Raw genomic sequence first — 23,158 nt, forward strand, 5'->3', positions numbered from 1 at the left:
CAGTCTGCTTACGGTCCCACGTTAAAGCAGATGCACAAGGAATGAAATATTGAGAGAAGCATTTAGAGAGCAAGTTAGAGAAGCATTTCTAGACACGATATACAGACTGCTGAAAAAAGCACTTTGCACTTATTGCTGTTGTAGCCAAAGATTGCGCAACCTCTGCCCCCAGTATTGTAGTCACAAACTCCAGAGAACACACACTTTAGGGGAAAGTCATCCTGCAGCTTCCCACGTTACTCCCTCCCTCTTTTCCTGTTCATCCCCGTAAAGACACTCCCTCTTCCTCTCCTCTGGTCTCTCCTCTATCCGTCTTTCTGTTCTTAGAGCCCGTGTTCCTCACTCTGGCGCGTGCGTGACATTTCAGCAGGGGCCGCTTTAGAATTACAGGCGTTCTTTTTTGGCAGGAGAAGCCGTCACTCCCTGAGCAAAGGAGGTGAGTGGACTGAGAGAGAAGTGCCAAATGTTTGCTCCGCTGTCCTGTTTTTCCACTGACTTCCCTTCGGCATTCCTGTTGCTGCTTTTTTTTCACTTTAAACTCGCTTCTTTGGTTTCAACTTGTTGGCAATTTCACCAGTAACTGCCAGGACCTGTCTACATGAGCTGCTGAGTGTGTTCCTAGTGTGTAGTGTAAACACACTAGGGCTGGTACTGTTAAAGGAAACATCAATGTCAAAATGTCACTTCGCTTTTTATCCGCATACAAATCAGAATTTGACAACTTTCTTCCACCACAGAAGGAAGCAGGTGATCTCAGGCACAGCTTTTGAGGTTGATATCCAAATCTTAGGCAGGCTGGTGTTGAAGCTGTTGAACTTGCTGCGTGAGTAGGGATAAACAGGGGGTTATGAAGGTATCTGAGGAGACGGCTTTTCTGTTTAAACCGTGACGCCGGCTGAAAGGCCGGATTTCTACAATAACCTCTCATGTGCCAGAAGCCTTTTATGTTCTGTATGTTGCCAGGAGGACATGAAAGATTTATAAGAAGTAACAGTCTTCCTCTTTCTTTCTGGTTGCTCATCTATAACAGCCCCACTGTGACGTTCTGTCTCTTTCCATTTACTTTGAGCTGTAACCTTTCCTCCTGTGACTCACGTTAATGTGTCATCATGACTCTGCAATTGCACTTATCCTTTTATGTCTTGTTTCTAGAGTATCGTGTGGATTTTGTGCTTTGAGGGGATCCCCCCCCTCCCCAGACACACACCTATTTTCTCCTGAATTTACCCAGCGATGTCACGTACAGGCATGAGCTTGTGTGCAACAATGGTGGGCCGGAGTTGGCAGGGTTACGGTCTGGGAGGGCTGCTGCTGCTCAGCCTGCTTCAGCCTGCCTCCACCAATGCTGCCTGTCCTCCAGCTGTGGTCCCCCAGAACCTCAGCCAGCCTCATTACCAAAACACGACGGGGGACGGCGTCGCGGGGTTCGTGACAGCTTTCGTCCAGTCGTTCCTCAACACAGTCCAGCCTAATCCATTTCCTCAAGGTCAGTGTCAAGGCTATTTTCCTGGAATCAAAGAGGTCCTGTGGCCCTGAATCATAAACTATGTGTAATCTATCATCTGGCTTTCACATGATCTGAGTGGTTCAGATTTCCTCATGTCAGAGGGGAAAGGTCACTCATCCACTCCAATCATTCCAGTATTACAGACCAAACAGGACTGGTTAACCAGTAAACTAAGGGAAATTACTGTTTGTTCGTTGGTTAATATTTACCCTCTGTGTACCTCCCCTGTGGGCAGCATTTCCTGATACTCACGCCCGTGTAGCACCTGACTGTGTTGCCAACATCAATAAGTGGTTTCCTTCATGGTACCAGTTTTTTAAGACCAATGGAGAAGGTAGCATATGTGTTTATCTGAAAGGCCCCATCGCTGTCATCATATCTGATTCGGTGCTGTTAGTAGCGTAAATTCTGGGATGGTTCATAAGCAGTATCTGCAGTCTGTTCCCTTAAGCCGGTCGGTTTCATTACACTGAAAGTACATGCTGCGATAAGGCAAATGGCGTAACTGTTGGTCTCCACTTTACAGTGCCGGTAAGTTGCTAACAGCAAGGCAATAAAGGTTTGCAGGTAAATGAGCAATGTTTTAATCTGACCACCCCCCAGCAAGCAAACAACAGGCTCACTCAATCGATGAATACAGAACCACCAGCTGCAAGACTTCTAATCTGGGCTCCTAATCTGGTAACCCAGAAACTACATCAGTGCTTTTGAAGATGATAAAACGAAATGACACAATGCAAAATCACCCCTTCCCTTATCACACACCAAATGAAGCATTTTAAAGTAGACAGGACACACTAACCTAGGAATGTTTAGGTTTCCCCACTTCTCAAATGTCTTTGCCCTTATTTTGTGAATAATGGCTACATTAAGGTAGTTTTGAAGCAGAACAAGGGTGCTCTGTATGCATGTGTGGGTGTGTGTGGGTGTGTGTGTGTGTTTGTGTGTGTAGGTGCTGAAATTCCCAAGCCCTGAAAGCTCTTTTGTTTCCAAATGAAGGTATAGGGTTTCCAATTCTCCAAAGTAAGATTAAAATGTTTGCGGGGACCACAGGGCACATCGTGTCCACTCGCCGGGCTTTTGTCCACTGGTAGAGAAGCATGAGGTGGCAACAAATTAGCCTAGAAGTCTAACTTCAAAAGCTCTTTCTCCCTTTCTCTCTAGACCTGATCGTGAAACTAATTCCGAATGGCAACCGGCAGCTGAATCAAGCACTCATCAAAGAGGTGAGTAGAGCTTTTAGTTTATTTTATTAACATATAATGTCCGTATGAAGTATGGGAACAACAACAAGGCACACCCTCTTTGGTGCGCTCCTGAGCTGGTAACATGAGAAGGCTGGAACAGCCTTGTGTGCGTTCATCCTTCCTAAAGTTACTCTTTCATCCAGGGTAGAGGCCACTACAATAGCGTAAAGCCTCAGTCTAATGAGCCCTCATGTGTTTGATGTCCAAACAAAAGATCAGCCTCTCTCCTGCCGTCGTCGCCCTGAAATTGATATCTGTGTTATTTATTGGGTGTTTTTCCATTTTCAGGCCCTGGTCTACCAAGTTGGATTCCTGGTATGTGTAGTCATCGGCATCCTCTACATCGTCCTCATGCCCCTAGTCGGGTTCTTCCTCGCGTGCTGTCGCTGTTGCGGCAACTGCGGCGGGAAGATGTACCAGAAGCAGACGTCGTCCGTCCACTGTCGCAGGAGAACGCTGTACTGGAGTTTGTTCCTCACCACAATCGTCATCCTGTGAGTGTTTCAAACACACACACACACACACACACACACACTATAGCATGCATCTACGGCGGTCTGACAACATTATCCCTGTGCAGCATCGGGAACATCTGCATGTTCCAAAGCAACAAAGCCCTCAACGAGAACATAGACCAGGGTCCGCTGAATCTCAACAGGACTATAAACAACATCCGCACCTTCCTCAGCTCCGTCCCTCAGGTAAGGGAGCGAATGTCTGGGGTCCCTCCATCCATACTGGTTTCCTGTGGCCTTTTCTTCAAGTGGTAGGAGTCACAGAATAAACAAACCCATCCATTTTTGCTGGCATTGAGGCCAAGCGTGTTGACATCAATTGTGTGAAACGCAAACACACCTTCCGACTTTGCCAGTTAATGAGCAGCCCTGCACTCTGCTGAGTCAATGCGCCGCTCCAACAGAGGGCTCGTTTCTTGCGCTCTGTTTGCTAAAGCACAGCAGATTTGGAACACTAAGCCTGATCTTTGTCTCCAGCAATTCAACCATGTGGTGGACGAGAGCTACAGAACCATCCGGGAAGTGGAAGGAAACCTAGACGGTGAGGGCGGGGAGGAATGAAACATCTCTTGTGTGCTCTTAGCTGCAGTGTTTGTCATAACCCCCCTCCTCCCCACCTCCGTGTGTTTCTCCCCTTCCAAACCAGACATTGGGCCTCAGTTGGGAGCAGAGATCCAGAGGCCACTGGAAGAAGCGCTGGTCTTGACTCTGACCTCAGTCACAACTCTGAATGACGGTATGAAGCACCAGCGAGCTGCAGTCTCAGTCCACACGCTTGATAAGAGGAACCTGTACACAGGATGGCCCTCGCCCCTGGAAACACCTCCAGATGATGTCATTTGATTTTCCGTCCTGTAATAAACACTGCCATTATCAGATCAACGCACATGATTTGCCTAGCAATATGGAAATATTGTGGTAATAAAAACAGGTGGATGATATTTTCCATTAATAATCAAATATTTGCTCTTTATTTTGTTGCCAAGTTCCTGCAACGGATTTGGAGAAAACCATCCCAAGGTTGCGTCTGTGTTTTTTTTTGTGAGCAGATACCACAGTGACCAGCGATCAGCTGAACAACCTGAAGTCATCCCTGTCCCGGTTGCAGTCCAGCCTGAACCTCCTTCAGGACAACGTCACTGCCATCAGAAACCGCATCAACCAGACTTTATCGAATGCAAACTGCATAGACTGCGATGGGCTGCGTCCCGAGCTCCAGAACTTGATACTGGACACCTCCATCTCTGTAAGTCCTGGTTTCACGTGACTGCACGTGTCATGCCAGTCAAATAAGTCTGTGAAGGGCTATTAATACATCGCACATCATCTCTGTCATGGCAACCGTAAGAAAAAGCTGAAAGAGTTCCTCTAATTCTTGATCAATTGTGGCGTCTGCTGCCACCTGCTGTTTGATTTAAGTATTTCGCCCTTGTGTCGTTGTGATCTGGTCACAATGGTCAACTCTCTCTCTCTCTCTCTCCTCTCTCTCTCTCTCTCTCTCTCTCTCTCTCTCTCTCCTCTCTCTCTCTCTCTCCCAGAGCGCCGGTTTGAATGAGTTTCAGAATGAACTGAATGACATCATCAGAACAAATCTCACGTCCAAAATCAATGAAGTGAGTGTCAGTCACACAGAGCCACCTTTAGATCCTTATGTGATAGAGAAACCACGCATGCTCATGCGAAACCCGGAATAAAAACAAGATTTTAACTTTTTTCATCTGCCACTCTGTCTGAAGTACTGAGGGCTTTTTGCTTTATCTGACATCAATCGCTCGTGTTTGACATTTTCCAGTGAGCGTAAACTTAGAAGGAAGAGCGTGAAGATATGTGCCGGCTTTGCGTGCAGCCAGAGAGAAACTGCTTGTTGCCTGCAGTCACATCGTTTTTTCTTAGCAAATGTCTGACAGTAAGAATGTGGCTCAACGTCTGCTCGCCTGGCTTTTAGGTGAAGGACGATTTAAACAGCATCCCTCAGACGGTGACCAACGACACCAGGGATGTGGTTCAGAGTGAGCCTCTTCCATTACTCTCACCCTTATCCAGCTCTTTGGTTGGTTTATTCTACCAAATTAAAGCGATTTAACTTTCATCTTCTAGACAGCAAGAAGGTCTTGGAGGACTTGAGAACAGAGATCTCCCAGTTTGAGAAAGACCTCCCTTTATCTACGCTAAACGACACTTTGAGGACTCTGGAGCAAGTGCATAAGGACATCTTGACATTCACACCAGAGGTGGAGAAGGTCGAGAACATCAGGTGAAACATCTGGATGTGAACAATACAGAAAATCCAGACATTTTTGATGATTCCCAACGTGTGCTTGTCCAGATGGGCAATATTTCTGATCGTGTCCTGCGTGGTTCTCTTGGTGGTGCTGTGTAACCTCCTGGGCCTGGTCCTGGGGCCCCTGGGTCTGCGCCCAAATTCACAACCCACAGATCGCTCCTGTACGGCCGACTGCGGCGGCACCTTCTTCATGATGTGAGTGCAGCCCTGCACTGCTGGTTTTACCCTCTGTTCGGATCTCCTGACCCCGGTTGTGGTTGCAGGGGCGCCGGTTTCAGCTTCCTCTTCTCCTGGCTGTTCATGATAATTGTGCTGCTGCTCTTCCTGCTGGGGGGGAACGTTTACACTCTGATCTGTGAGCCCTGGAAGACCGGAGAGCTGCTACAGGTATCAACACAAACTCAGGATGTACTTTTCTTTAATAGTAAGAACTGGTTTCATTTTTCCGCCTCTTGTCTCCTCAGTTCATTGACACTCCAGGTGTAATTCCAGGGCTGGAAATAGGTCCGTCTTTGGGACTGAAAAGCAACCTAACTATTTCTGAAATATACAAGTGAGTGACAGCAGTCCAATTCTCCCTGGAGGAGGGGGAATATGCACGTGTTCTTTAGTCACTATACTGAATTTATATGCACCAGTGTTGTTTAAGGTCCTTACAACCATGTTTACAGTGGCTGTAAAGAGGACAAAAGCCTGTGGACAACACTCCGCCTGTATGAGGTCATAGACCTGGACGAGCTGCTAAATGTGACCAAAGTGAGCGTCAGATACGTTATCCGCACATTCAACAGCGCCGCCGAAGCGTAGCTTTATTTTCTCTCTCTGTCACAGTACAGCGAGGAGATCGAGAGGAACTTTGAGAACAGCAACATCTCTCTGTCCAACATCACCCTCCTGGGCCCCGAGGACAAAAGACGCCTCCAGAGTTTCTCTGACACCACCAAAGATGTCAACTTCAATGACGTCACGCAGCAGGTTGGTTGGGATTTAGGCACGGCTCCCGGTAAATTAGCAGGAGTTGAGTTCTAACGGCTCCTGGTCTCCTCGGTCAGGTGAGCAACCTCTCCAGCATCAACCTGACCACGACGGCGGATAAACTTGATCAACTCGCTCAACTGCAGGTGAGTCTTAGCGGGACAGACGTTGGGATTTTGTGCCGTGAATTCAACAATCAGCTGTTGGTTTATTTTTAGACAAATGTCCCCGTTCAGGAGGCGCTCCGGAACGAAGCCAGGGACCTGAGGAAGATCCAGTCCGAGATAGAAGCAACGATCGACCCGCAGCTGGTCATTCGCCATTCCTGATCTCTGCTTTTTCCTTGTTCTTTTCTCCCGTTTCACTCATTTTTACACCAACATCTGCTGATGTCGTCCTCAGGAAGTCATCACCTCCGCCATCGCAGGCCTTCGAGCCACCGTGGAGAAAATGAACGTGAGTACAGAGGCCCGTGAGGGACAGGAGTCAGTCAGTTTCAGCTCCCTGAGGCTCATTCTGCTTCTCTCTGGCTCCTCCAGAACACTGTGGGGGAGGTCCTGAACCGCGTGGGAGCAACACAAGACTTCCTCGACGCAAACTCGACTCTGATCGTCAAGACCGTGAGTGTAGTGTAGTCACATGAGACGGAACGGGGAGGGGTGCCCTTTTCATCTGATTAGGCTCTGGGTCGCTCAGGCTTCTGGCTGCAGGCGCTGGGGGAGGTCGGGTGGTTTGTTGCTTGACATTAAAACTGCGCGCTTGTCGGTTCCACATAATTGACATTATGTGCCGATAATGCCCTGTTGTTTTTACATTTTACTTGTAATTACGGGTAGTTCTTTTAAAAAAAATGGGGGGTGAGAGACTGTGGACATACTACAATTATATTAAATGTATATTTTGTATGTCTCCTGTTAATGCCAGTCTTCAGTTCCTGTCCCAGGCACTATGCATTCACTGTTGTTACATTTGTAAGCCGAAATCTGATCTATGAATGTGAAAAGTCTCATCCCCTGCATTCTTAATGCTGTTCCAGTTATTTCAGGGTCACTTGAGAGGATTTTCCCAGAATTCCACTTGCTAGCGTGGCTGGCCATGAAGCTGAGTCCTCAGGACTTTGCCTGCAAAGCTGGGTGAAAAAGTGTGGAAGTCTCACTCTCGTCTCTGTTCTGATTCCAGGAAAGCCGAAGGTATTTGGACTGTCAGACGGGTTACTTCACCCAGTACGCGGACTGGGCCAACCTGACGGTAAGGCCTTCACAACCCCGTGTCTGTGCACGTGCCTGACCTTTGACCCGCGTGTTCTCCCCCAGATCACAGAGCAGGTGGGCCACTGTGGGCCGATGGCTGGAACCGTGGATTCTGCCGCGGTTATTTTGTGCTCACAGATGGTGGATTCTCTGGTGAGCAACGACCCTTTGACTCGCTTCATCCACCCAAACATCTGAAGTTAAAAAGAATGTTGATCCGTCCCCTTTCCTGCTGTGTTCTAACCCCCTTTAGAACGCGTTCTGGTTCGGCCTCGGCTGGTGCCTGATCTTCTTCATCCCCAGCATCATCTTCTCTATCAAACTGGCCAAATACTACAGGAAGATGAAGTATGCGGATATCTGCGAGTGAGTCCCAGAGCCACACAGCACGTTCACGCCACGGCGGCTACATTTAATCGTCTGTATTTTCAGTGACGTGATGTATCTGAATCACATCCCTCGAGCTCAGCCGCCTCTCAAATAAGAAGAGAAACACTGAAACCACTCCTTCGCGGTGATTCTTCGCTGGGAACGGAGCACAACCGTGGTTCTACATTTCACACGCTGTTGATTTGACCTCAGGGGAAGCTTCATTTCTTGTTTTACATGTTCTGTATTGTAAAGATGATTCATTTGATGTATTTCGCTGAACTGCGAGCAGCTGCTGGGCGCCGTCGGCGCTGACTAAAATGCTCATGTTGGCATTTTTCCAGAGATCGCAGCCATGTGTTACCGTGCCAACGGGCATGAGGGACATGCCATCCTCTCTGTTTGGGAAATGTAATTATAAATGCACTAGAACTTTTCAACACTATTTTGTGTGAAAATCAGAGAATGAATGTTTTAGCTGCGACTGGGTGGAACATTTTTCATATATATATTTTTTCATAAGTATTGATTTTGGGATTCAACATTGCAAACTTTTGTATCACCAGTATGTCACACAGCACTTTACATGGTTTGCCTGCTCGATTCAAAGATTGTGAACATTGAAAAACCTGCCATAAGTTTTAAAAACACCCAACTGTTTCACTCCACCGAGGCTGCTGTGCGTTTTCTGTAACGTGAGGAATGTGGCTGGTCATGTGGTCTAATGACAGCCTGTCGCACGGCGCTGTGGTCGAAATAACTGAGGGCGGCTCTTTAAGAAACGGACAAGCTTCCCTAAACCCTGCAGTTGCTGGTGCGAGCACCTCTGCTGAATGGTGGTTTGACCCCGTGTACCCACGGGTCATACCCATGTATGTATGAAGGCGTGTATGTGTGTGAGAGAGAGAGTGGTAAAATGCATCACCTGACTGGGTTTAGGTGTGTGTGTGGTTGGTGATTTGTTTTGATTCTACTCCTTCCTTGTTCACTGGATCATGACAAGACAAGTTTAACAGCTTGTCCTGACAGACGGTAAATTGGACCAAATCTCCCGCCTGGGTGCTTTTTTTTTTTTTAGTGTATTCCCCTTTACGCTGCCAGTCAGTCGGGCTGTTCAGACGTGCAGAGGACGGTGCAGCAGGCCAACCAGCCTGCGCTCTTTCAACAGGATGTCGTCTATTATTAGGAGCGGTGAATCGATAGCATTGCAGCGTGACCCTGATGAGGCTGAAAAAGAGAATCCGGTCTGAACTGCTTCTGCTAAAATCGGAGGGACTTGCTGGACTTTTACCGTGTGTTGCACGGCGTTTACGTCCTCCTGTGGAACCTGCATAGACAGCGAAACAGACATTTTATGCTGAACATCTGCAAATGTGATGGGAAACCCCCCCCAGGACAGCAAATATGAGCTTGTTATTGGCTTTAATGACATGGCGTTTGTTCATAAATACTTCAAATACATCGTTTTTCTTTCAAAAATCAGGAGTGTTAAACTTTGGGCAAATCCTGGAATTTGTTAAGAGCAGCTGAAAAGCAACGGTTAGGTCACGCTTGTTGCCGAGTGTTACGCCGAGAAGACCACCAGAGACTGAAAACTGTAAAGTCCTTAAAAAGACGAAACCAAAACAAGCCAACTCCCCGACTCTGCCCGCTCCGCTCGCCCCGCGCGGCAGGAATTCAACAGTCCCCTGTAAATGAAAGGCAGCTCCGGTGGAACGCCCTCCGATTGTTCCGCAGCATTTTAGAGTCCGATTGTCAGTCCCGGCCAGGCAGATCCTGGCCTGTTACATTTAGAGACAACAGGCACTTCAATAAGCTTATTACAGCAGTTGATCAGGAAACAGCCCGAAAAAAACAGACCAATAAATACTGGGTGTAAAAGTGCAAACAGAAGTGTAATAACCTCACTGTAATAACCTCACTGTAATAACCATCACCAGTGCGGGAGGATTTCCTGTAAGCAGCAGCCGGGGGCACAAGTTAGTCACAACGTGGCCAATTTGTGCACAAGCCCTAACAGAGTTACTTCCAAATTTAATTTCGACACTCTGGAAGGACTTGTGCTGCGTTCAGCCCGGAATGTCCTCTGGATGGATTCTAAGACAGCAGGGAGGCCGAGACGGAGTTCCGACAGACGGACTGAACTACAGGAGGAAGAGTTTTCACAAGCCGCTGGAAACGAGAAACAAAATCAGTAGCATGATCCTTTACCTGCGTCTGGATTTGCACAAAGGCTGCAAGTCCGACTGTTATCACACGTACAGTAAGATAAACTCCAACGGGAGTTGGTGGCTTTGTTTCGGTCTGGTGAGGTGAACACTGATTATTCTGATGGTGGCATCATCCACATGCATTTAAGACATAAATAACACAGGAATACTTAAAATCATCTGGGATATTTACACTGCTAAGATCTTCAGTAGTCTAGTTCCTGGTAGTTGCACCTCCGTCTGACGCCCCCCGTGGTTCAGCACTGATCAGCTACTGCCAGGACTTGAATGTCCTCTGGCTCCACACAGAGCCCGGGTGGTCGGAGACTCCTGCTGGGTCAGGTGTGGGCCGCCGACTGTTGTTCAGAGGAGACGCCGTTGGTGCTCGGGAGCGCCTCCGTGTTGGGGTCTGCGACGGTCCTGGGCGGCTCCGTGGGCTGGCGGGGAGGCGCGGGGGGTGGGAATGAAGGGGACTGCAGGATGTCGGCGTAGTGCTGGCTAGGCTTAGCCTCCCTCTGCAGGACTTTCCTCAGCAGGGGCTTCAACAGCCCGACGGTCAGCTGGCTACTCTGGGGGTCCACAAAAGGAGCGGGGCGCGAAGACGAGGTGGACAGGAAGCAGACCGAAGAGGAGGGGAGGGAGGACGGGGAGCTATTAGGGGAGCTGAGGTTGTTCAGAACTAAGTTCAGGATAGTGGTGACAGTGAGGTCATCGGGGCACAGCGCCCACAGCAGGTCCAGGTAGGGGTCCAGGTCCCTGTGCTGGGTCACTTCACACAGCAGAGTGGTGAAAATCTCTTTGTTGAGCAGGGGACTCTTGGTGCAGAACTCCTGGGCCACCTGGATCACCCTCTCCCACTGCTGCTTGGCCATGAGGATCCTCAACGCCTGCAGGACGGCGTTGGGGCGGCCGCTGACCAGCAGCAGCTCCACCTCCAGCTCCTGCTGCTGCTCTCTGTCCCGGGTCAGGCCGGACACCACGCACAGGGCCCGTTTGTAAAGCGGCACGTTGCCGTCTCCGGCGTCGCCGCCGCGCCCGCGGGGGAAGCTCCAGGCGGAGGAGGCCAGGCTCAGACCCAGGCCGGCGGAGCCCTGCTGCTGCTGGGCCAGCTCCAGAAACCCGGGCAACCAACCGGGCTGGAAGTGGAAAACCGAGCGGCAGAGGAGCTCAAACACAGGCAGGACGGCGGGAGGAGGAGCGGTCGTAGCTTTGGCTGCACCGTTGGCGACCGTCTCACTTTTATTTCGACGAGCGTGTTCGGGCCTCCCGTTAGAGACGGGGACAGAAGTCGTCGTGCTGGGGGTCACAGCCGGACCGAGAATAGTTTTCCAAACATCTGGAGGAGCCCTGCTGCTCAGAGACCCCTCCCCATTGTAGTGTAGCTGAAGGGTAGCCTGCGTAGCCTTCCACACCTGGCATGGAAACATACTGAAGATGTGATTGAGGTAAAGCAGAGCCTCTTTATCCAGCCCTGGAGACGACAGCAGCCTGGCGACCTCCTTCTCAACCAGGCTCTCACACAGCGCCTCCACCTCCTTCACGCTACCCTTCACTAAACTGCTCTTCACCTCCTCCAGGGAGACCAGGGCCTCCAGCTCAGCCTCCAAAGAGCTCATCAGCTTGGCCTGTCCCGTTGTCAGCTCGACGTCTCTGTCCTGAGAGAGCTCGGTCCTTTTGTGCTTCGCCACCGTGCTGAGATAGTTCCTGAGGATGGAGGCTAAAGTGATGGGCGCCTGGAACATGCCTCCTTTCTTTAGCATGTCCACCGTCAGCTGCGTGCTGCTCAAGCTCCTCTGCTGATAGTACTTACAGGCTTCCTCGAATACGGCCTCGACCAAGAGAGCTCCGGGTTGGAAATGTTCCGAACCAGAATGCTTCATTTTAGAAGTGCAATCTTTCTTCACGACATTAAAAAGCCCATTTTTGAAGAGTAGGTGAGGTGTGCATCTTTTGGCCTGGTTCATGTATAACAGCCCCTCTCTCTTCATCGGGATCTTTTCCAGCTCTCTGCCACATCTCACGTCGATTAGATGCAGGTTCTGCCCTATTATTAGCGCCAGGGTTTCCTCGTACAAGCAGAGGCTGGTGTGCGTACCGCGCGTCATCAACCTGTTGTCCGCCACTGTGCACAACCGCCGAAATGTCCCATCTTTCTGCAGAAGAGACACGCAGCCCGTGTTGAAGAGCAGCAGCAGACCTCCGTGGCACGACGGTGCGTAGTTGTAGATCTCAGGCAGTTTGAGGGTGGACAAAAAGCCCAAACAGTCCATCACCAGTTTCTGAAAATCGGAGTCATTGGCCGGAAGCCTTTTTAGGGGGGTGTTCTTACAGAGGGTGCCGACAGCAAAGGAGTCACGGTGAGGGGACCAAGTGAGAAAAAACCCGGAGACGCTCCAGAGGGTCCTCGCTCGAATGTCAGGGAGAAAATGCACGCATTCTCCCGAGCTGACCACGGTGAATTTGGGGTTGTTGTGCAGGATGATTTTCACTCCCCTGAGGGTGACAGTCCCATCGTCCACCTCAAAGTCGCGCCTGCAAACGCAATATCTCAGGTTGTTCCTCGAGGAGCTGAGGGCAGGGGAGCTCTCGGAGGGTGGCCTCTCCTCGCACCAAACCAGGAGATTAGACGAGGCACAGACAGACACTATTCTGGCTCGAGGACTGATGCACAGGTCTGACGTTTGCAGGAGATGCCAGCCGTTTTTACACGGAAGGTGCTTCCAAAATTCAGCCTTCCCATCCTCATACACCACCGCCACCGCCGGTGCGTCCCGGCCGCCGCCATCGTCGCCCAGATACAAGACATCCACCACAGGCACAGTTCGTTTCGAAACTAAATCCAACTTCTTCTGGTTCTGGAGAAGCAGAGGTCTTTCACACTTGTCAAAAGTCACAAGACCGACCTTGGGCTTGCTCTGGATAACGTGGACGTGACGTCCTTCTGGACTCAGGCGGACACATGACAGCGTGTCCTTTAGATCGTCACTGGTCACTTGGAAAAACTCCGTTAGCTCCTGGCCGCCAGTATAATCTCCGAAATCTGATATTTTCTCCAAAAACAGCCGCGCCATTAGTCCTTGATGCCAGCCCTTGCAGCGGAATGCAGCCTCGGTTGTATTATTATCCTGGCAGAACGAATTAACTAGCTTGAGTGGGACATATCTGGCCACTGCCTCCAGGTAAGCTAATCGAGGGGCATCCCCTCGGGCTTTATCGCTGTATTCCTCCCGCTGTTAAAGCTCCCACGGAACGGTACTCCCTCCGAAAGTCTTCAGACTTGTTAACCCCATGTCGGTCGGCAACCGCGTTCCTAAAGAGCTGACTGACAGTAAACGGCGGAAAGGTTTTATGGCCGACCGTTAAAGGACGCTTGAGTCATTCCGATGCTATGCTAATACTCGCCTGACATCACGGGATCGTTAATTTCCGGATGCCGACGGAATTTACATAAGGGGAGGGGGAAAACCGGCAGCAAAGATCGTTTCCTGAATGACAGATGAGCTACTACCTCCTCGCACTTTAGGCTGCAGTTGGCCGTTCAGCTACAGTCGACAAAGCTCGTTTATAGTGAACAGAGTTGTACCTCTTTACATTTTCACGTAATAGTCCCCCCTCATAAAAAAAGATAGCTTTACTTGTATAAAAACAGTTTAGAATAAAAACGATACACTATATTGTAAGTATAGTAGAATATATAACACATCAAAAATGTATGTTGATTAAACTTTTACTAGTTTTTACCGTAAGTAGGTAAAAACAAAAAAGTGTTATGTGTGACTTTATACTGTTATGAAAAAGCCATTTAGTATTATGTTTCCAGGAATGTCACAAATGCAGCTCTCAAAACCCTTTGAACTATATTTCAATGTGTATAGCAATTCTTTTTGCTAACTTTAAACAGTCTGCACTTTATAGAGTACCTGCAGGGTAAGAGCTGATGAACTTTCACCATTAACTCGATTGTTGTGCTCTGTGCCTGACTGTGCTTCGGTATTTTGCATTGTTGCATGTGACACTCCACTGAACACACATTTTACAACTTACAGCAGACAAGTAGAAAATAATGCCAAGAATGGGACAAAAGAAGAGTTGTGCTCAATCCAGTTTAAACTTTAGGTGATGACTGCAAGGTACATGTGCCATATAACCATGGGAACCAGATTTCACAGATTTTAAGGCAAGATTCCTATTTAACGCTGAGAATTGAATGAGTATTGTCTCTGGCATGATGCTGTGAAAAGAGTGTATATCATCATTAAATATCATTCTGCTCCATACTACAGATGTGTTTGCAGGACGAGAAGTTCAGCTCTGGATGAGCATAGACAAATTGTTAAATTAAATGTTACATTGTCTTACCCTTTCCCCCAGGTTCTGTCCATTACAGGAACTGTTTATGCCAATTAATTCTTGGTACATCCTGTTGAAAGCAATTCGAGTTGTTTATGGTAATCAGTAGCGTTTCTATATTTAAAAATACAAAATCAATTACAGGCCAAGCTTGTGATACCAATCACATAATCAAATCAATTATCCACTGTTTGTCTCTCTGCTTCACAGGCCTTTGGTTGTTCTCGTGGCAACATATGATGCAGTCAAATAGCATACTTTATTCAATAATCTCTCCTACTGTAATCTTGCTACATTAGGGTGTAAGTCCCGCTATTGCCCAGGAGGTGGCAGAATCGAGCCTTACCTGCAACAAGTCTCGAGAAATCACATAGTTCGAATAATGATTAAATAAAATTTCTTAATTGTCCCCTAGAGTAATGTAGAATATATAGTATATTTTTCTATTGTTATTTTTGGAAGTCTGAGTCTAATAAATTTAACTCTAATCCAAAGAAAATATTATCTAATGACTTAATGATCACATGACCGTCGAGCGTCACAAGGCTTTAATCTTTCACTAAACCTCTATTAAAGCTTGTGACTGTTACTGTTCCTGCTTTCCATCCCAGATTCATCTAGTAAACCTTGCTGTCAGTGCTTGTGCCTGTGAATCTCCACTTAAAGTACTATTAAGGAATGCTCCTAATAGTTATTTAGTTTTTCTTTCCCAACTTTGAATTCAAACAACGAGGGTTTAATCATAAACTCTGCATGTTCCGTGGTAAAGCTTTTCTCCTCAGATTCTTCTTTATTGTTTCCAGTTCTTTGCCACCTGAAGAAATATCTGGATGGTTCCTAAATCTCCCCTTTAAACTGTTCTTTATGTTACATTCATGTGTTTAAGAATTCTGTGTGTTTTAAGATGTGCTGAAAGAGTGTGGCTGCACATTTGTTTGTGTGTCTGTGTTTATGTACTTATTCTGTATTATGTCTCTGTGTCTGTGTTGATAACAAATATGGATTCAATATGTTGCCTTCAGACAGAATTGGACTAAAATACACACCATCGAAGGGTGTTTAGTCTAGAAGTTGAAATGCTAAAAAGAAGGAGTGGAGGCATGGAAGATTTGCTTTTTTCACGGTGCAGGAAAGACAACCAATAGCGGCTGGATTTGGAGGATTGGGCGCTGGATGGTTGCCGCATGTGTATCTGTGTGTCAAATGAAAGTTGCAGCTGTGTCCAAGAGCGAACTGCTGCAACTGAAGTGACAAAACAGCAACATTATCATTGCTTTTCTTAGGATTTTATTTCCTTAACACACATTTATCTCTTGGGAGCTTTATCATTCAAACTGATTAAATATTCATTCATCAAACCTATCGAATCCATTACTGTGATAAATAAATTTCAAGCAAGGTTACATCTTCGCATCGAAACACATATATCTCGTAGCGACACTGGCTGGTGGAATGACTCTATCCACACATGGAGTGACAAATCATGATAGATGGCTGTTCTATCGTTTGGTCCCTGAGAGATGATGCAGAGAAGGAAAAGCTTTGGGCTTCATTAAGAAGACAAACAGATGAATGACTGGCTCATTCACAGCAACAACAACAACAACAAAAAAGACCAGGAACAGGAAGCAAATCTAAATGGCGTTGATGGTAAAAATAGGTGAAGAAAGTTGCTGTTTAACATTATCAGAGAAAGGCAGAAGTGAAATAGACCCGAAACTCAGTCAATGCCCTCAGCGATGCTGCAACACCCGAGGCACCACCATTCATTACAGATCATCTGTTCAGCTGATTTGATAGGCCTAATAGCCAATTTGCGACTGTCGTATCTCAATGATCCATGCGCTAGCTCTCAGCACAAGGGGCATTAGCTCTCATATCGTACTATTAATCAGATTCATGGCCCCTGGCTTTCTGCTCGCTCTGCTGCTGTTATGAGAGCTCTGTTTGTCTCTCTCATTCTGCTCTTTGTGTTTTGAGGAACATTCAAAAGCTTTTATGCAACTTTGCTGCAATACAGCTTGTGGCCACACGTTGGCAGCACACGCACGGAGTCTGGTTCTGCAGGCGCCGACGTCATCGAGATGAAAGAGGTCGCGCCATCGCTGTTGTTGCGAGGGAACTTTTTAAACGCCTCCAAAAGAGTCCCTCAGCTGGCTGTCACACCAGTGCCTCCTCTGGGATTTTGACAACTACTGGCGATGCAACTCAATGCCCTGACTGTTTAATGCCTGAAGAAACGTGCATGAGTCACCGGCTTGGAGCGCGCACACCCTCGCTCGTGTGAAAGATCAAAGAAAGGTTGCAGCCTGAGCTTCCTCCTCCGTTTGCTACAGGTTTCACCCATCTGCCAATTTAATAATCAGCGATGAATGGAATCAAGGGGGCCCTCCACCCATAATGCCCTCTGATTTCCACTGAGTCTCATCTCCCTCCGGTCTCTGTGTCAGGATCAAGATTAATTGCTGCAGAGATGAACTTCATCTGTAAAAATATCCGCCTCGTCGTGTCATTTTTGAACGCACGGAGACATTTTGGCCCAATGTAACTGTTTCGCCTCCAGGGAAACCTGGAAGCTGTCATTTCCCTGCACCAGACTCTCATATTTATACGTAAAGGTTGTTGGCTATGTCTCACCAGGGCACCACTCGCACCAGCAGAGAAGCAACAAACCATCCACAGCGAGCCTGTAATGAGGATCTCTGAGAACAATGAGCTGTTAAATTAAACTATCTGGTCACATCATTAGAACTCTTTGGTTTTTGGATTTGTGTGTTTGTGTTTTCAGCAGTTGCCTCAAGCGCCTTTTATAGAGGTTAACAATAGCTCTCATACACATTAACAGCTGTTTCCCCCCACATACGGCTGAGTCGTCGCTCCTCCTGCTGCGACAGTTAAGTGGACGTTATGTTCAAACATCTGGCGTGACTTTAAGCCTGATTCTTTGAGCAAACATTAAAAAAGTATGCAGCTGATTCCTAATATCAGCAGTCAGATTAGACTTTATATGTCAGGGGATACATTTTAGCCATAAGGGACTCGTCTCTGTACCGCATGTCTGCCCCACAGGGTGGTTTGGTGGAGATAATCTCACCCTGTCTCGTCCACAGGACACGTGAGTCGACCCCAGATGACCAGCAGTGGGGGTGTGAAAATCCAGTGCTGTGACGGGAGATGCGTCCATTCCAGTTCCACTTCATGGGACCGCTCCGGGATCTGCTGTCTGCTTGTCTGTGGCTCAGAGAAGCTCCATCATGGCTGACATCAGCAGTTCAGCGGAGGGTGAGCGGGCTGTTGTGTGATGTCAGCTCATGTTCATGTATAAGATCTAACCCTAACCCTAACCCTAACCCTAACCCTAACCAGAGAAAGTGAGATAAAGAAATCTACAAGGTGTTCTGTTCTTACCAGACACGGCCAGATGGTAATGATGACTTGAGAATCTTTTTTTTTTTTTTAAATGTAAATGACCTTCTGGGTGAGCCGCTGCGATGAGAGGAGTTACGATTTAAAATGTGCAGCTGCGAGACAAAACTGACCTTTGTCAGCTCGCACTGCTCTGACCATATTCTAAAGGCAAAAACATAGACTAAAATGATAGCAGCAGTTGGGATAGATGTAAAAGTTTGATTACTCCTTCCAAGATATCAACTTAGTAAAATATTCCACAAGAATTTTCATTAATATTTATTGAAGTCCTGTTGACTCAAGTGTCACAATACAATAAATGAATAATCCAGGATAATAAATGCTAAATTGAATGAATGACTGTGCTCATTGTCACTCTTTTAGTTAATTGTGCTGTTTTGTTGTAAAAAAAAAAGATAAAATGTCACTCCAGCTTTGCATTTTCATCATTAATAACCAACAAATTAATCCGTTGTCATGGTAAAATACCAGCTGACCGATCACTTAACTGTAATCTAGATGTTATTAATGCATTCCTTGATGGTAATTGATATATCCTCCTCCCTGCAGGCCTGTACATGCTTGACTCAGTTGTTCGACCTCAGTGACCCCACACGTGGCTGGTGAAGAGACGACGGCTCCACGTGCACATTTCAGCCTCACTGATTCATTCACTTTGTGTCTTTCTCCCTAGAGGAAACGGGTTGGCACTTGTAGCCTTTCCTTGATAAATTAGCTCCCTGGGTAGGAATCCGACATTACAGCCCACATTCATTACAGCGCGAGCCGACCACAGGCCACAGGACAAACATCTAAAGTTCTCTCAAGCATCGAAACACAGCACAATCCAACAGCGGTAACGGTCATACGGCGCATGACGCCACATCATTAAAATCTGCCTGGAAAACTAAAAAGAACGGGTCCAAAGGTCAGCCGGTGGCCAATCTAACCGAACCAAAGGTGGAGCAGAGGAGAATGGTGGAGAGGCTGACAGTGGCAGTAATGATCTCCTGTGGGTCGCAGAGGAGACGGGAGCAGGTCTGATCAGGTAGTCTTTTCCAAATGAGGAGGTGGAGAAGATCAGAGGATATAAGGAGACTTATCTGGAGACTAATTTGTGCAGCAGCGTAGCTTTGGCAGAACGAGTTCATGGAGCTGCATCAGCGTGTTGGGCTTTTCAGACTTTTCCTGTTATTATTCCGGCACTTTGGACTGAGGTCAGCAGGCCTTAATGATGTAGCGTAATAATAATAATAGTAATAACAGTAATAATAATAATACATCATATTTAATGGAAGTAAGAAAGGTGTCCTCATGTCTTTATTCAAATGTTTCCAGTGTTCTCTAAAAAGTCTGTGTCCTCTTAAAAGAACTGCCTGTTGGACGTTTCCATAGCGCCCCATTCGAGAGTGTCCAAGCATCTCAGGCAGAAGTGCATGTGTACAGTTCCTTGGATATCTTGTTTGAAATAGTTTTCCATGTGGGGATGTCCAGGAATGTCCTCCTGGACACATCCCTCAGTCCTTGCCTAGTGGTGTCGAGGGGTCTGGACCCGAAGGGGTGTCCTCAGTGAAGAATCCATGGAGCAACGCCTGCAGCGGTTCAACTCGCTCTTTGGGATCCAGGTGTAACATCTTCTTAACCAGGTCCACAAACAGGACATGATCACGCTGTTTTCCATACATGATGTCCATTATGTCACAGATATCGTCAAGGACGTTAAGCGTGATTAGTTTTTGCACTGGGCGACACCCTGTCTGACGCTCATGGACCTCTCGTGTCTGGAGCGTCCATTTCTGCGAACTGTTTGCGTTCTTTACAAAATAGTACTCTGTTAAGCTGCCCTGGTCCAGCAGCTGATCTGAAAGTTGCCCCTGTGTTTTGATGATGGCTCTCAGCGCATCGTACTCGTTTTTCACCAGGTAGAGGGGCGACCCCAAGACCAGTCCTGCGGCTGTTGCTCCAAGAGACCACATGTCTATGGCCTCATTATAATTGTGGCCCACTAAAACCTCGGGAGCCCGGTAGCAGAGAGTCTGAGCAGGGATAGCAGGATTGAAATTGTACGCCACCCGGGCCAGGCCAAAGTCAGCCAGCTTGACTTGGAGCGGCTGCTGGCGGCGGTCTACGCACAGGATGTTTTCGGGTTTCACGTCGCAATGAATGATTCCCAGGGATTTGAGGTGGAAAAGGGCCGTGGTCACCTGGTGCAGGATGGGTCTCACCTCAGCCACAGTGAGGCACCTGGTCCGGGAGCGGCCACTAACGTAGCGGCCCAGATCTATGTCCAGCAGCTCGAAGCTGAGGCAGATGGAGCTCTGGGTGAAGAAATAGCCATCCCATCTGATGATGTTGCACCTGTACGAATACAGGCATCTCAGCCGTTCCAGGATGTCAATTTCCATTATTGCCACACCCATAATATTGTTGTGCTGCTTGTACATTTTCACAGCTTCCGATTTGTTCAGTCGAAAATTGTGGCACTTCATAACAACCGCATAGGCGCCTTCTCCCAAGATCTGCATTATCTTGTGAGAGGAACCCAGCCACCTCCCAGTCTGCAGCCCGTTGTTTCTCTTACTCAGCTCCATGTGATATGCTGTCTGGAAAGCAACTAGTGCGTCTTGGTTTGTCCTCGTCTGTTGTGCCCCCCCGCAGCGCGACTTTCAAAATTTAATTCTATGAAGTTGTTGTTCTGACGTCACGAACGTTAGCCCGTTCCAGGCACAGGTGCAAAGTCTTAAAGCGACAGCAACTACTAATAAGTACATTTTAAAAAAGAGTTAAAACATGATCTATTTATTCGGAATTACTTTGAATTCGTGAACGTTTAATTTTTAAAAAAGGGGACAATGTTGACATCTTCTGACGAAAATTTCTTACTGTCTGGAGTCTGGACTATCTAGCGAGAGAAGTTTGCGGGTAATCAGTATTCTCTATATAAGGTACATTTGTGAAAATAAACGTTATTATTTAACTTTGAAGGCACGCAGACATGTAGCCCTCCATGCATGTCTGAGGTCTGAGCGTTCTGGTTTTGTTTATGTTTTGATTTCCGCCGCTAAAAACATCCAGTGTAGTGCTAATGCTAAAGTTAAGCTAAGATTTTGTCTTTGCATTTCCTGGCAGTTTTGTATTCTAATCGGGTTAAAAATAAAATAAAAACGGGTTAAAGCCTTTACAAATCTGCAGTAGTGCTTACATGAAATTAGCTTCGATTAAAATAAAAGTTTGACCGTGATATTATAAAACGTAGGTCGAGATACCGCGCTAAGAACCACATGAATGGTTTGGCGACACCTACCGGTTGGACCTCAAACTGCAAGTCCTGAATCGCCCTCATCAGCCCCCCAGTTTATAAACCCTGGTGTCTTAAGGGCCTCGTCCTCTCCACAGGTGAGCACTGTATGCTATTCTAGTCGAGGTTTGATATGAAATCAGAGCTGGATTTAGACATTTATATTGCAAATCTGATTTGAAATTGCAGCGATGGCTTTAATGAAAAAAAAAATCATGGTTTGTGGTCAGGCATGTTTGCTGGTTCTGGGATGCAGTGGAAACATTTGGGGCTGGGGAGCAGTATCTGCATTAATATTAATTTTAATATCTTCCTCCTCCACCCCTCCCTCGGGTCCTGTGTAGTTTGTCGATTGGATTGGCCTGGATCTTTGGGGTGTGATTTCCTGGGTGACCTTGGACTAATAGTTGTCATGTTAGGAGATAATAAGGTGATAAAATGTGCCTGGTTTCATGTTTTACGTGACTCAGTATTTAATCTGACTGATTTGACAGTTGTACTTGGGATGATACCCAAGAAGCATTTTTGAAGGAGTGTAAGAGCAATTTTATCTTTTGTATTAAGCCAGGCATGAGAAAGAAGCATCGCTTCCAAGCTTATTTGACAAGATGAGGAGTCCTCCTCCACAGAACAGGAGTTACACTGACAAGGAAAAGAAGGTGTGCGTGACAGGAAGGAAGTGGGTGTTGGATAGATTTAAGATTATTATTTTTACCTTCTCCACACTTAATATCCATCACTTCTCCTTCCCCATTGAGCTGTAACTGTGACTCAGACTTTGTCGCGGATTCGAAAGACAACAGCACAGTGCGTGACTTCTAAAAACAACCACTTTATTAGATCACCGCAGAACTTTTTTCATCTTTAATCTGACAAACCCATTCATCAAGGCGATATAAATCACCCTCCCTTCCAAGAAGGGTCTGTGCTTAATTGAAATTACTTCGACAAGTTTTCTTTTCATTGCAGTCATTATGGAGAAAGTCTCCCTTTAATACATGCTGCACTCAATTTGTTCATTTCAATAATCGAACGATTGGGGCCGTGATAAATCACGTCGCTTCCTCTGGTGATGGATGATGTGTTTATATCCAAGAGGTTTGATTCTGTTGCCATTTCAGGGTAAACCCTAGGCCGGATAATTACTCCAACGTTCTATTTTTGTTGTTTGTGGCACCAAAATCACAGGTATTCTACGATTGTCTGTTGTCGTCATCAGCAGCGTAGTCGTATGAAGTGTCCAAGGCTGCACAGCTGTCGTCAGACCCTCCTTTATACGTGAGCTTATAACTGATTAATGAAATCATTCTTGCAGGCACAGGCCTGACAGTAATGTGATTACACTCCCTCGGTATTCACACGTTTCATCTTAAGATAAGAGGTATCGCAGTGATTGACGGGACGTCTGAGTTCAGCAGATGGCGAGCGTTACAGCCCCCAGTTGACGAGCAGACGCTCCGTCGCGGCGTCCCGCCATCTTGAAAGCCTTTTATGATTCAGCGATCTATTACTGTGTTTTGGAGATAATGTGACTTTGGGGGGATTTATTCAAGTAGGTGTTGCGTTCCTCCCTCATGGCGGCAGGGTTTCGCTGGTGTGTGGTGGGAGGTGTTTGATTGCGAGCTGCTCTCTAATACCTTGGCACTGGCTGCTCAAACTGGGACTGGAGGATTTGGAAGGCCGCTTATCCAATATCAACGAGGATATGAGCCAGACTGATCTAAAATGCTGCGTGACTAATTGTA

At 47.1% G+C, this 23,158-nt stretch overlaps 2 protein-coding genes across 2 annotated transcripts; one reads left to right on the top strand and one right to left on the bottom strand.

Annotated features, from left to right (window-relative positions):
- Window positions 1-276: 276 nt before the first annotated feature.
- Window positions 277-8,815, top strand: prom2 (prominin 2). Its single transcript, XM_057047274.1, has 24 exons — window positions 277-436; window positions 1,153-1,486; window positions 2,672-2,733; window positions 3,043-3,248; window positions 3,335-3,455; window positions 3,747-3,810; window positions 3,916-4,005; window positions 4,319-4,515; window positions 4,808-4,882; window positions 5,215-5,278; window positions 5,367-5,523; window positions 5,596-5,748; window positions 5,817-5,940; window positions 6,018-6,106; window positions 6,225-6,309; window positions 6,385-6,528; window positions 6,606-6,674; window positions 6,747-6,839; window positions 6,931-6,984; window positions 7,068-7,148; window positions 7,708-7,776; window positions 7,842-7,931; window positions 8,032-8,144; window positions 8,211-8,815. The coding sequence occupies exons 2-24, from the start codon at window positions 1,234-1,236 to the stop codon at window positions 8,260-8,262; spliced, it is 2,505 nt and encodes an 834-aa protein (XP_056903254.1). The 5' UTR covers window positions 277-436; window positions 1,153-1,233; the 3' UTR covers window positions 8,263-8,815.
- A 737-nt stretch (window positions 8,816-9,552) lies between these two features.
- Window positions 9,553-13,790, bottom strand: LOC130533662 (BLOC-2 complex member HPS6). The gene has a single exon (XM_057047263.1). The coding sequence runs from the start codon at window positions 13,426-13,428 to the stop codon at window positions 10,696-10,698; it is 2,733 nt and encodes a 910-aa protein (XP_056903243.1). The 5' UTR covers window positions 13,429-13,790; the 3' UTR covers window positions 9,553-10,695.
- Window positions 13,791-23,158: the final 9,368 nt, after the last annotated feature.

Source organism: Takifugu flavidus, chromosome 11, assembly GCF_003711565.1.
Source record: "Takifugu flavidus isolate HTHZ2018 chromosome 11, ASM371156v2, whole genome shotgun sequence".
In the NCBI taxonomy this organism is placed as follows: domain Eukaryota; kingdom Metazoa; phylum Chordata; class Actinopteri; order Tetraodontiformes; family Tetraodontidae; genus Takifugu; species Takifugu flavidus.

Bases quoted from the DNA above. Each gene is read 5' to 3' on its own strand.
- prom2 (XM_057047274.1), top strand. From the start codon at position 1,234: ATGTCACGTACAGGCATGAGCTTGTGTGCAACAATGGTGGGCCGGAGT. The intron at 6,107-6,224 runs GTGAGTGACAGC...CCATGTTTACAG, and splicing joins ACTATTTCTGAAATATACAA to TGGCTGTAAAGAGGACAAAA. The intron at 6,840-6,930 runs GTCATTCGCCAT...TGTCGTCCTCAG, and splicing joins CAACGATCGACCCGCAGCTG to GAAGTCATCACCTCCGCCAT.
- LOC130533662 (XM_057047263.1), bottom strand. From the start codon at position 13,428: ATGGCGCGGCTGTTTTTGGAGAAAATATCAGATTTCGGAGATTATACT.